General features: G+C 33.5%; 1 protein-coding gene across 1 annotated transcript; it reads right to left on the bottom strand.

Annotated features, from left to right (window-relative positions):
• Positions 1-7,825: 7,825 nt before the first annotated feature.
• Positions 7,826-9,736, bottom strand: LOC123230181 (cytochrome P450 78A7-like). The gene is made up of 2 exons (XM_044656336.1): positions 8,743-9,736; positions 7,826-8,578 (listed from the first exon to the last, which is right to left on the bottom strand). Exons 1-2 carry the CDS (start codon positions 9,733-9,735, stop codon positions 7,958-7,960), a joined length of 1,614 nt encoding a protein of 537 aa, XP_044512271.1. The 5' UTR covers position 9,736; the 3' UTR covers positions 7,826-7,957.
• Positions 9,737-13,399: the final 3,663 nt, after the last annotated feature.

Below are 13,399 nucleotides of genomic sequence, written 5' to 3'. Positions count from 1 at the left end.
TTATTGTGAGAGCACATGACTTGAAGGAACATTAGCTGGGGTTCTCGGCATGTCCAGCATCGTTTGCCTAGGCTTGATCAACTGACTCAAAGGCAGAATCACGATTGGTGCATGTACGGAACTTGCTTCAAATTTCTTAGAAAGACAATTTGAGTATTAGTGAATACGTAACTAAGACCGAAGGGCATGTTGATGTGTTAGTTTTAGGAGGATAAAATATTACTGTTTAGGAAGTTATTGTCTATGTAATAAATGGATTAGGTTCCGAATATAATGTTGTAGTTGCCAGTTTGACAGCTATGTTGGAATCCAAATATGATAAATTTCTATTACAAAAACATGAATTGAGGATTGTAAGAGCTCAACAAGTCTTCAACGGTGGAATTGATTTGAAATTTCATGGATGTACTTCTTATAGTGCTAGCGTAGTTAGTAATTAGGATAAAGACTGGGACACCAATGACCTATACTGCTGCATCAACTAGTTATCAACATAGAGCTTTCCTCAAACAATACAAAATCAATTAGAGAATTTGTCCACCTTTGATAACCAAACATATGAAAATATGTCGCCCCAACTAAATCATGTGTCAACTAAGAAACTTTAGTACTGAGACTACTTTTAACCAAATAGTTGTGATTAATTCCTTCAAGCTATTACCACAATCAAACTCAATCTTTTGAAAATCAATATGTAGCACTTAGTATGTTCTAACAAGAACCCTGCGGCACAAGTAGAGGAAGAGGTAAGAATTTTGGCAGAGGAGGGATTATTTGTCAAGTATGTGGAAAACTAGGACATATAACATTGCAATGTTATCATAGATTCAATTCTAGTTATAATACACATACTATAGTGCCAAAAATTAATACTTGTCCAATAGGTGGTCCTCTTAATAAATCATATTCATGGGAGAACTTTTCCTATCACATATAATCCTTCTTCTATTGGTTATAAGAATCCAATACCTCTTTAGCCACCAAGACTTCTTCAATCTCCTTCACAATCATTCGTCTACATACTAACAACATGTATACATACTAACTCTGAAAATGCTACAAACTCTTAGTCTCAAACCTTTTTAACTAATATCAGCTACCAAAAATCATTATCCTCAATACCACTAGGCAAAACATTTAACATATATTATGTTGCTACTCCTTCTGTAGTGCAAGATAGCTCCTAGTGCAGAGACTTTGGAGCAACTGACATGTCACTCTTGATCCAACTCAACTGGCTATAACTTCTACTTATTAAGAGAATGATAAGCTTCATGTGGGAAATTGTGAGAATCTGAAAATTTTTCATACTAGTAAAGTCTCTTTTCCTGGTTATATTCATACCCAAAATGTATTATGTGTTCCCACTTTCACTTGTAAAGAGTTAAGCACAGTGAATCAATTTCATTAACAATTAATCAAATATAAATCCATGTACAACCTTAGAGTTGTTACTGCCAATGTATATCTTATCTTTTGTTATAATGGAATTTTGAACTGAATGTCTATCTATTTGTTGCAACCAATTATTCCAATCCCTATCACACCCCCTCAAGTTGATGAATTGTCTTGGACAAATTCGTAACTTGCCTCAAAGTTGAAGAAAACGTTGACAGGTTAACGGCTTGGTAAGAACATCAGTTATTTGATTGTGACTACATATATGCAGACTTTGAGTTCATGATTGTTAACTTTCTCACGGACAAAGTGTAGGTCAATCTCAAGGTGATTCATTCGAGTGTGATAAATGGGGTTGGCACTGAGATTAGTGGCACCCAAATTGTCATACCAAGTTGTAGGAGAGGAGATGGGAACCTGAAGTTCACGTAGAAGAGTTTGTATCCAAAGTATCTTAGATGTGACAGCTACCAGTGCATGATATTTAGCCTCAGTTGATGAACGTGAAACTGTTTTTTGTTTTTTGGAGCTCCAAGAGATCAAGTTTGGCCCTAAGTAGATAGCATAGCCAAAAGTGGACTTGCAACCGTCAAGGCTCCCAGCCCAATCCATATCTGAATAGGTGGAAAGTGTCATGAGAGGAGAAGATGCAATCCAAAGACCATAGAACATGGCGGAATTGAGGTACCTCAAGATGCATTTAACAACAGCCCAATGAACAGTGGTAGGTGAGTGCATGGATTCGAACCGAGCAGAGTTTGAGCTCAGCTCAACTTCTATAAAGCCAAGCTTCATCTCAAATTGGTCAAGTTCGTTTCAAAAGTGTTCAAGGTCAACTCGTTAGGGAGAAGTTAAATTTAAGTTCAACTCGAGTTTAAGCTCGAATTGAGCTTTGAGCTTAGTTTCGCTTTAAAGGTGTTCGAGATTAGCTTGTTTGAGAGAAGCTAAACTTGAGTTCGGCTCGAGTTTGAGCTCGAATCAAGCTTTGAGCTCGATTTGAGACTAAAACAATATTATTTTAATGCGTATTGGTCAAAACAATATCATTTTAGTTGATTCATATTAAATTTTTTAAGCTCACGAGCTTTATAAGTGAAACACCCCTAAGGCATGAGCTCAAGCTCAAGCTAAAAAATATTAAACTCTTGGGCTCAAGCTCGAGTTTACTTAAACCTAGCTCATTTTAGGCTCATTTGAACTAAGCTCAAGCTCGAATTCACTCCTAGTTATGAAACCAACTTTGCAACCTCTCCTTATCAATGAAAGACGAAGGAGTCGTCTATGTAGGTATATTCTTTAAACATTTTATATGTGTTTAATAACATGTTTTTGAATTAATTATCTTATGAGAGCGATCTAAAGTAGGATTTGTGTTATTGTTTGATAAAAATTTTGTTGTTAATTCCGTTATAGAAGGTCACAATTCCCTATAGTTACTTCATTGTTTCAATAGAAAAGGTAGCCAAAATAAGTTTAGTACCACAAAGATTCTTGTCAATAATAAGCTTATTCTCCTCAGACAAAAATTCCTAATCCATCCCTCTTAGTTAGCGGTTAGAGTTGGTTTCAGGCAAATGTTGTCATATTACCTACTTACCTTATAAAACTTTCCAAATATTTGGTCTTTAAACCACCCATATTATCTTTTGTATGGGTAAGCCCCTTCAATTTTTTAATGTTCACTTGGATAAGAAGAAAAATATTGGTACCTTGGGATTTTCCTTGAAAATATAGAGATATGTGAGTTCTTTTACAATAGTGCCACTTATCCCAATGTGGCAATAAGTATACAATCCCAAGATACACCAGTAAACATTTGGGGACAACTGAAAATAAGCAATGCCAAGTAAATAAAGTATCGCTTGCATGAACAAGTATAAAGGCAAAATCACTCCACATCTCAAGACTATCTCTAAAAACGTTGCCTATCCTTTCATGGATTACCATACAAGCAATTCGATAGCTCTCCTAGTTCAATAAAAAGTCCATAACTTTCTTTTAAATGAACTAGTTCAACCATAGTAAAGGGGATAACACCATACTACTTTATACATCCAATAAAATTACATCAGTCTGGGCAGAGGGAGCACTCTCCTCCATTTGCACCCTACTAGTTACGACCCTACTAGGTTAGGCCCTAAGGTTCATTTTGACATAAGGTTCTAGAACAACTCATGCTAGAGCCCTATTTCTCCTATAAACTAGTTTTAGAATGCACACACAATGGAAAGCTCTCAACTTTGAAAAATCCACTTGAGCAAGCTAGGTTTTGCTAAAGGAAAATGATGCTTGGAAATTTTATATGATTTACATATGCACATGGAAACTTTCTTATAAGCATTTCATGAAAAAGTGAGAAAAAATCTAGAGCTTCCAAAGCAACACTAAGAAATGTGTTGATTATCTAACTATATACATAAGACATAACCTACTATACATCATAGCTTCTGAGTTGATTTGATGGGCAAACATTTTGCGTATGTGGTATATTAAATGCTTGGTACCTACCATATTAGCAATCATGGAATCAAAAGCAGCTATGGGGCGTCCATCCTTTAGAAAATGTGAGGAGTTTTTGTAACACTTCTCAGACTCTAGAAATTAGCAGGCAATTGTTATGCGGTTAAAATTTCTTCCCAAGTTAACCCACAGACATGTCCCCTAATATTCACTAGCAAGTATGGATTAGTGAACAAGCATTGCTTCGCCCCAAAATCCACAAGACATGCCTCAGACAGGAGATCTATTCATCTAGAAGTCACAAAATGGGAAACAAAGACCAAATTTGCCATGCCTATCCTAATCCTCGTAGCATTAGATACTTGTTTGCTTTTGCCAAGCAATCATCCTCTTGAGTTTGAATCATCATAATTAAAGTGTAACTACTTTCCTATCATATCGGTACTATGATAACGCTTATCAAGTCATCAACTACTTTACTATCTTAGACTATTGCATTTGTAACCGTAACTCCCACTTATATAAATTCTCATCAATAGGAAAAGGGAGAAAGGGCATTTGATCGCTTAACGCTTGACAGCACATCCAATTATTTTGCTAAGCTAAACATATAGTAAAAGTTTTACTTTGTCCTGATATGCTGGCTTTGTAATCTCGCACTACTCATTTAATAGTAACATAGTAGACGTGGGCTATTGAATTTTCGGATTGACCTGGTAAAAAAATAACTATCTATTTTCTTTGTTGTGTTCTTTCATTTTTTTTTTTCTCCCAAATCTATCTAGATTTGGTGTAATTCTTCTTGGTACAAAGTTCCGCTCGTACAATAAGCATACGGCATTTGATAATTTGGCAAAGATTTTGTTGTTTTGAAGCCACTTTTCTCTTCCTTATAAGAGATCTCTCTGCCCAGTTCTTCCAGTTTTCAAACAAAGTTCCGCTCGTACAATAAGCATACGGCATTTGATAATTTGGCAAAGATTTTGTTGTGTTGAAGCCACTTTTGTCTTCCTTATAAGAGATCTCTCTGTCCAGTTCTTCCAGTTTTCAAATAAGATCAAATCAAATGTAATGGCGCCATTAGGTAACCGACACAATTCAAAGAATCTTGGTGTACCCCTAGTAACCATTAATATCTTTGTTTTAAAATTCCCAATTAATGATGATGTGAGACTAGGTGTCAACGAAACATCAGATTCACTATAGCCTGTTTTGTTTTGTTTTTTTTTTTTTTTCCCTCTTTGTTTCATAGGACGTAATATTGATATAGTTTACAAGTTTCTTAGGTTGTGGCACCGACAATTTTGTAAAAATAAACTAATTTGTATCAGGTTTCCATAAGTAGACTGATTTTCTCTAATAATATTTTGATTACCCTTAGGGGTTGTTTAACAAATAAAAGATTATTAATGGGGTTGATGCGCCAATTACGATTTGATTATCGTTAATTATTCGTTTGTTCTCACATTAGTTTGCACCCTGTAAAGAAACAGTCGATGGAGAATCTCACCAACTTATTAACAAAACTATCACCAAATCATGAATAATTGCGGGCTGCCCCTTTTCAATTTGTTACACCAAATATGTAGAGTTAATTGATAATATTTATAATATATTGTTTTTCATTATTAATTGTTTTAGAATTAATTTCTTTGGTTGGCGGATAATTCTTAGAGGGTTAAAAGAAAGAGCAATATTATGTGTACCTATTTTGAGTACATAAATATATACACACTCATATGTGTCATCATATGATTAGTTATTGTTTTATTTTTAATTCAAAATCATTCAATCACATGATAACACATATAAATGTGTATATATTTGTGTACCCAAAATAGGTACACATAGTTTTATTGTAAAAGAAAAGGGAACGGACCAACGAACCTTGTAGATTACTCAACCCACATGAAACTGAACATCTGTATATAAATATTTGTCGAAAAATTATATGTACAAATAATTATATATTATTATGTAATTAAATTTTATTTTATTTTTAATTTAAAATCAATTAATTATATAATAAGATGTAATTATTTATATATAAAATTATATATATTATTTATATATGTAACACTATTCAATATTTATAACGGAGAATCTAAATTCATTTTGCAAAAATCACATGTTTGCAATTCAAGAGTGAGTTGTTTCAATATTTACTTAAAATCCTTTTGCATCCCAATTAAGATCAAGGATCTAATAAAACAACTCTTGATGTCACCCTTTTAATTGTACAGCTTGCATTCATATAAAGTCAATGCACAAGGTCAGTCAATGTTTGATGTGCTCAAATTTTGAGTAGAACTTCAACTTAATATTTATTTTTTAGTAAATAAATTTTTTGAGATCATCACTGTTAATATATGAAATATTAAATGAGTGTACACACTTTTAAATACACAATTAAATATATAAATTATGTGTTATTATATGATTAGATATTACTTTATTATTAATTTAAAATTATTTAATTATATAATAATATATTATTTATTTGTTTAATTATATACTTAAAAATATATTTACAACGTTTTATTAATATACGTAAATGTTGTGAAATTAAAAAATCTAGTGACCTACTCCCTCGCTACTTTTTTTGTTAGCTTTCTTTAATTAGACGTCAAAACTTGTCAATGCAAGTGTGAACAAAGCGTTTTCATATTTAAAATGTACATAGGTTTTATGAAAGCAATAGAACTTGATTATCCCACATCTTAATAAGTAGGACGTTGGAAGGTTAGACCGCATGGAATTCAAACTAGGAGTAAACAAATTAAAAGCTACATTTTCCACAAAAACAAAAAAATAAAATAAAATATATCCTAGGCAAATAAAAAAATAATTATAATATAATGAGTGATTAACTATTTGGTATTGACTATGGTTGATGAGATTTTTTGCCATCAATTAATGTATTTAATTTAGAGTCTTATATAAGATAAATTATGATAATAATATTAAAGATTCGATAATACACTATGATATCCGCTACAATGTTACGAAGTAAACAGAAAGAGAAAGTTAGACACAAAATTGATTTTTAACATCGTCCAAACCATTGTTTAAATGTTTATGTCCACAATTATGGTATTAATAGTGTTTATAGTATGCAGAAAAAGGGTTACAATGTTACTGGTTACAATTCGAATTTCCAATGACATGAAAGAGACGTCAACTAACATATTATGGAACGTCTATATGCTAGTGAAGCCACTGACTACCACTTCTGCTGAGATTATTTCTGCAGGAGATGCTCTACTGGTAGGAAACTACCTTACAACAACTATTGCTAGTTTATTAAGTAAATTATAGATGAGTTTTTCAATTTGGACATTTCCTTTTGGTTGGATCTTCTGATTAAAATCTTGTTTACGGGTTTAACACCACTTAAATTAAAATCTTATATAATAAGATAAGGATCCAATATACATATATTTAAGTAACTAATAAAAAAAGATAAATAATTCTGAATAATTGTAAATATGTACAATTAAACTGAAATCAGTCTAATAATAATTCAATAACTTTGTACCCTAATGCATTTTACCATTCGAAATCTTGAAAACTGACCCCAAAGCATAAGAAACAGTTTGCTACAACGTTATATTAAAAAAAAAAAAACATAGATCTTTATTCATACACGTAAACACACCTTATATTAAAATACATTTCAAATGCATATTACAGAGTTTTCAATTATACTTGAGCAACACCAACATTTTCAAATGGCTTAACAATACAAAGACACACTTATATATAATAACAATAAAACTATATATACTTACTTTGAACATACAAATGAATACACACATATTACGTATTATCATATGATTAAGTGATTTTAAATTAAAGATAAAATAACACTCAATCACGTGATGACACATAAAAATGTGTATCTATTTATATACTCAAAATAAATATATATAATATTGCTTATATCATAAACATGTTGAACTGGACTAAACTTACCATTAAGTCCATCAACTTTATTTTTCACTAAATATACACCTATATTATAAGAACTTAACCACAAAAATAACGTAGCATATTCAGGCAAAGCCCTTTAACACTGAACGAGACGTTGAACACACGATCATGCATATCTTGGAACCACGACAGCACGGAGAGGGTGCTTCATTTCACAAGATAAATTAAGCACCTCATTCAGGTCAACTGGATTAGCCTTGTCTTGAACCCATTCAAATCGGTGCAACAACTTCGCCACCCAGAGGCTCACCGTGACGAGCCCCAGGTTCTTCCCAGGACAAACCCTACGGCCAGCACCGAACGGTGCGAGTCTCAGGTCAACGCCTCTCACGTCCACGTCAACGCCACCTTCACTTTTCAAATACCTCTCTGGCTTAAAGACGAATGGCTCTTCCCAGACAGTTGGATCATGAGTTATGGCCCACATGTTGACCATGGCGGTTGTTTTAGCAGGAACAACCATACCGTTACTGAGTTGGACGTCTGACGTGGAGAGACGAGCCCATGATAGGAGGGGCCCTGGTGGGTGGACTCGTAGGGTTTCCTTGATCACAGCTTGAAGATATGTTAACTTCGCCACGTCAGCATCTGTTATATCGATTTTGTTTCCGGTGATGAGATCAAGCTCTTGGTGAACTTTGGCTTGAATATCAGGGTTCAAAATCAGCTCCGCCAGGAGCCACTCAGTTAAAATTGCTGTTGTATCAGTTCCACGAAAGATCATTTCCTTTAAAAAGAAAAACTGAACATATTAAATGCCTATGCGACGTAAAATTTAGATAGAATTTTAAAACAAAATTCAATAAATGTTTTGAAAATACATTTACAAGAAATGAGTCAAATATTATTGAAAATCATTATCATAGTTTTTAAGAATACTAGAATACGAACCCATAACACAGCGATCATATCTTCCTCATCCAGCTTCTCGTCTTCATCCATAGAGAGCAAAACGTCAACGAAATCAGAATTATCAAGGAGGTTCCTTTGGTCTCTGAGTTGGTGTTCTTTGATGATTTGTTTTACGAGTTTTCTTATACGAGGAACAAGAACCGAACAACGTTTATTGATACGATAAGGATCGTAGAAGTATTTCAGCCACGGCAAGTAATCAGACCAGTTAAACGCACCCAAGATTTCAAACCCTTCTCTAACAATCTCATGCAACTCTTTAACCTCCTCACTGAAACCCCCCGTATCGTAACGTTTACCAAACACAGTGCCCATTATGTTGTTGAGAGCCGTAGCTTGTAAATGTTTGCGCAAATAAACAACCCCATTAAGAGATTGTTCTTCAGCTACGGCGTGCAGCATGGATATGCAGTCCATCTGGCGTCCGGCTTCATGCGCCGCAATGCGCTTTGGAGCGAACAAGTGAGACGAAGCGATTCTTCTGAGGAGCCGCCAGTAAGAGCCGTTCGGCGCAAACCCAATGGCACGACTGAACATGAGGCTTTTAGCGGATTGTTTGACAGGACGGTTGGAAAAGTGAGAAGAGGTTAAGATTTCACGGGCGATAATTGGATCAGAAGTGACAACAACAGGAGTAGAACCCAGGCTCAGAGCCATGAGTTGTTCAGCACCGAAGCTATAAGCCATGGAAGCCAGAGTACGGTGAGCCAACCCGCGGCTCAAACTGAACAAACAGCCAAACAAAGGCAGGCCACTGGGTCCGAAAATGGGAACTGAACCCACTTGGTTTCTCCCATTTTTCCAGGCGAAACCTCCAGTGGGAACAACCCATGTCAAGAGACAAACACACAGAAATGCAATAAAAACAGAAATCAAAAGCCAACTATTAAACAAATTCTGAGTTTCAACAATTGCTGGGAGTGTAAACACCCACCAATTGGTATCAAGAGAATCAGTTGAAGTAAAATCCATAACACTCAACAAACAGACTCACTGAGTACTGAAACTCAATAGACCATTAGATAAAAAGAGATATTTGTATTGCTGTATTGCGGTCAGGAGGGAAGGCGAATTTGGTTTAAATAGTTGTGCATGCGTAAAGAAGAAGGGATTTGATCGAAGGAAGGTGAAAAGATCTTATGATAAAAAATTTAGGGCTAAGTTTGCGTGTAATAGAATGCATATCTACGTGTGCACGGTATATTTTATTTTTTATTTAGTTTATTATTTACATACAATAGAGTGAGAGATTTTAGGCCGGTCAAACATTATGTTCACTCTAGGGGTGTCTTCACTCTGAAGCTATCGACTCGGTTTTTCATCGGGTGTATTGTTCATCATATTAACCATATTATTCACTTCTCACATAGCATGTATATCTCATTGATAATTCTTTGGTGATATTATAATCAGTTCAAATGAACTTTAATTTAAATTTAAACTAAATACTATAATTTCAGGATAAGCTCCAACTAACCATAAAATCAACTTAGTTTGGATCAAATCCACTTCAGTTAGAGTGATGCAATGTAAGTCTTATCTTTTCTCTATCAATAATATCATCATCGTAAGCTAGTTAATTTCTAAATTGTGTGACAAAACTTTAAATTATTGCCTAATTAAGTTTATGCTATTAATTAATTGTACTTTACAGAAGTGATACTTAACACTTGCTCCTAAATTTTATATTCTTAGTGAAGGGTTAAACTGATTGAAGATATAGGCGTGAATAGATGTGTAATGCAACAAACGATACGATAGTGCCATAGTGGAGATACTGAATTTCGGGAAATTAATTATTTTACTCAACTTTTTTTGCGCCTTTACATTTAGACCCATCTTATTTTTCATTATACAATTATACCAAAAAATCTAGTATAATATCAGGTTTACCCTTATTTCAACCTTAAGAACACTTGCTTTAGCCAACTTCTCACTGTAAATTAAACAGCTATTTTGCCAAAATTGAAGCACAATTGTACAAATCTTACATCAAACCTATCCTAATTCAGGCAAGTGTAGACCTAAACCCTTATAATTTTATATATTTTTGTTACGCATTTAAAAACCCAAGAATTTCAAGTACACATACCATGTGATTTTGTCAGGGAAATGTTGATTTCTTAATAAATATTGTTTTTTTTTTTAAGTTAAATTAGTTAGAGAACTAATATTTCAATCAGAGAAAATTATTACATTAGGTTGAAATGCATGTTTATGATGTTTTTATTGTTAAAATTGATGTAAAAAAATTAATTGGAGAACAACGTAGGGTAGGCACGCCCATCCTAGACATTCAAGCACTTTTATTGTAATAACATATAATTTTTATTAGAAAATTCTAATAAAATTTTCATTTGATGTATTTAATTATTGTTGTATTGTATCACAGGTTTTATTTTTATTTTAAAATGGATAAAATTGCATTTATAATTCAGTTTGGAGGGGAATAGGTTACCAGAGATGACAATATTATAAGACATGTTGATAAAGACAAAAGAATGATTGACATGGATATAAGAGCTAATTTTGAAGGATTTGTTGTGAAAACATACTATCATTTTAGAATTTATCGAAGTCAATCACATATCCACATATTTACATCCAATGAGTGGAAAGCTCTAGGAGATTTGAGATGATGATGATGTTAAGTTTATGATGTTGGTAGCAAGAAAAAATTATCGACACAACTTAATGTAACAAAGAGTTGTATCGAAGCAAAAGACAATTTTCAAGAAGGGCAGGTTAATGAAGAACAAATGAAAGATTATTCAACATATGATGGGCGTAACTATACGGTTTTCAATAGGATGATATGAATCATGATGATGATGATGATAATGATGATAAGGATAATGATGATGATGATAAGGATAATGATGATGATGTTGAGGATAATGATTATGATGATAATGATTAATTCGCGAGGTTTGTGAAAGTTGACGAGATGTACAATGTACCAATTAAAGACCCTAAGTTGGGCGTAAGAAAAGACCAACTAATGATCATAACGCCAAGGTTAAGTGTAGTATGCGATGTCATGGTTTGATTAATCATGGAGCACATGCAAAAAATATTCATGTTCCTAATCCATTTTAGTGGGTTTTGCAAGGCATTGTAGATATTAAGAAAGTGGGTATTGGTAATCGTGAAACACGACCTTACAGAGGTATCAAAGTAATGGGTTATTATAATTCTAAGGAAGAATTGATACAATTATTTGAAAGACATGCTTTAAAAACATGTTTTTAGTATATAGTACCTTAGTCTGACACAAAACGGTGAGAGATCAAGTGTATAGGGAAGCAATGTAAATGGCATGCACAGGCAACAAAGGATAATGATGGAGACTTATGGGTGTTACATTTTATAGGAAAAGAACACACTTATCCACATGATCAAATATTACCATATCATAGACAAACTGGTGCTCAAGCCTTGGGGAAAATCCTTAGAACAATGTTTTTGGTTGAATGTATATATTGATCGAAATAAATTATTTCTAATATAGATGATAGGTATAAGATTGACATATCATACACACAAGCATGGTGTACCAAGAAATGGGCAACAAATGCATGTATTAAGAGGATTGTCCAATGAGTCCTTTATGCTCTTACCTAAGTATTGTCATAATTTGGAGTTACGAAGCCCTGAAACAATAACATATATTGACATCGATATGGATAATCAGTTTAGGTTCTTCTTTATAACATTAGGCTGCTTAATAAGGGCGTTTCAGTAGTTTTGTCATTCGATAATTTGCATCGAGACACAATTCATTGTAATTAGGAAAGATAGTAATAATCAGATTTTCCGATGGTATTTGGTATTGATAGATAGAAGGAAGTAAAGACGTGGATGCCTTTTCTGCTACAGATATGCATCCGTGGCATCACAAACTTAGTCATTATTTCATATCGGTATCCTTCAATCATTGCATTTGCGACAAACGTATTACCTAATGCCTAACACGGTTTTTGTAAACACAACATAAAAAGTAATAAGCATATTCACTTAAAAAATAACCAAGCATAGTGAAAGATTATTTTTTAGAGTTGTTAAGCAATATCACATCCTTGATTTTGATATTGCCATGAGGAGTATTTATCAAGTAAATTTTGATGTCGTAACCTTTTTGGCCAACATTAGGTATAATAAATGGGCACCATGTCACTTTGATGGGTTCTATTACAATATCATGGCAAACAATATTATTGAATCTTTTAATGCTTTGGCATAGATGGCTCAAGGTTTTCTCTCACCATCCTTGTTGAATTCATTAGAAGCACACTACAATAATGGTTTTACAATAGATGAAATTTGGCAAGTTAATCTTATTTCACGAGCAATTATTATGTACCAATGCTTTGTTATTTATTAATGTGACATAACTTATGCTTTTTTTTTCTTTGCAAACAGATGGACAAACTCACCCGTTAACACTATGGGCTAAGGATAAGATTGTCAGACATATAAATAAATCTGCCAACATGGTGGTCAAACCAATCAACCTTCATAAATACAAAGTCCATGATACATTACAAAAGGTATCCATTGTTGACCTACTGGAACGCACAAGCCGTTGTGGAAAATTTTAGCTCTTTCACATTCATTATATATATGTCATAGCAAT

This window comes from Mangifera indica, chromosome 11, assembly GCF_011075055.1.
Source record: "Mangifera indica cultivar Alphonso chromosome 11, CATAS_Mindica_2.1, whole genome shotgun sequence".
Classification (NCBI taxonomy): Eukaryota; Viridiplantae; Streptophyta; class Magnoliopsida; order Sapindales; family Anacardiaceae; genus Mangifera; species Mangifera indica.
This window is presented reverse-complemented; position numbering and strand designations above follow the sequence as displayed.

Excerpts from the sequence above, each read along its gene's own strand:
- LOC123230181 (XM_044656336.1), bottom strand. The coding sequence starts at position 9,735 with ATGGATTTTACTTCAACTGATTCTCTTGATACCAATTGGTGGGTGTTT. Across the intron at positions 8,579-8,742 it reads ATATGATCGCTGTGTTATGG|GAAATGATCTTTCGTGGAAC; the intron begins GTTCGTATTCTA and ends TTCTTTTTAAAG.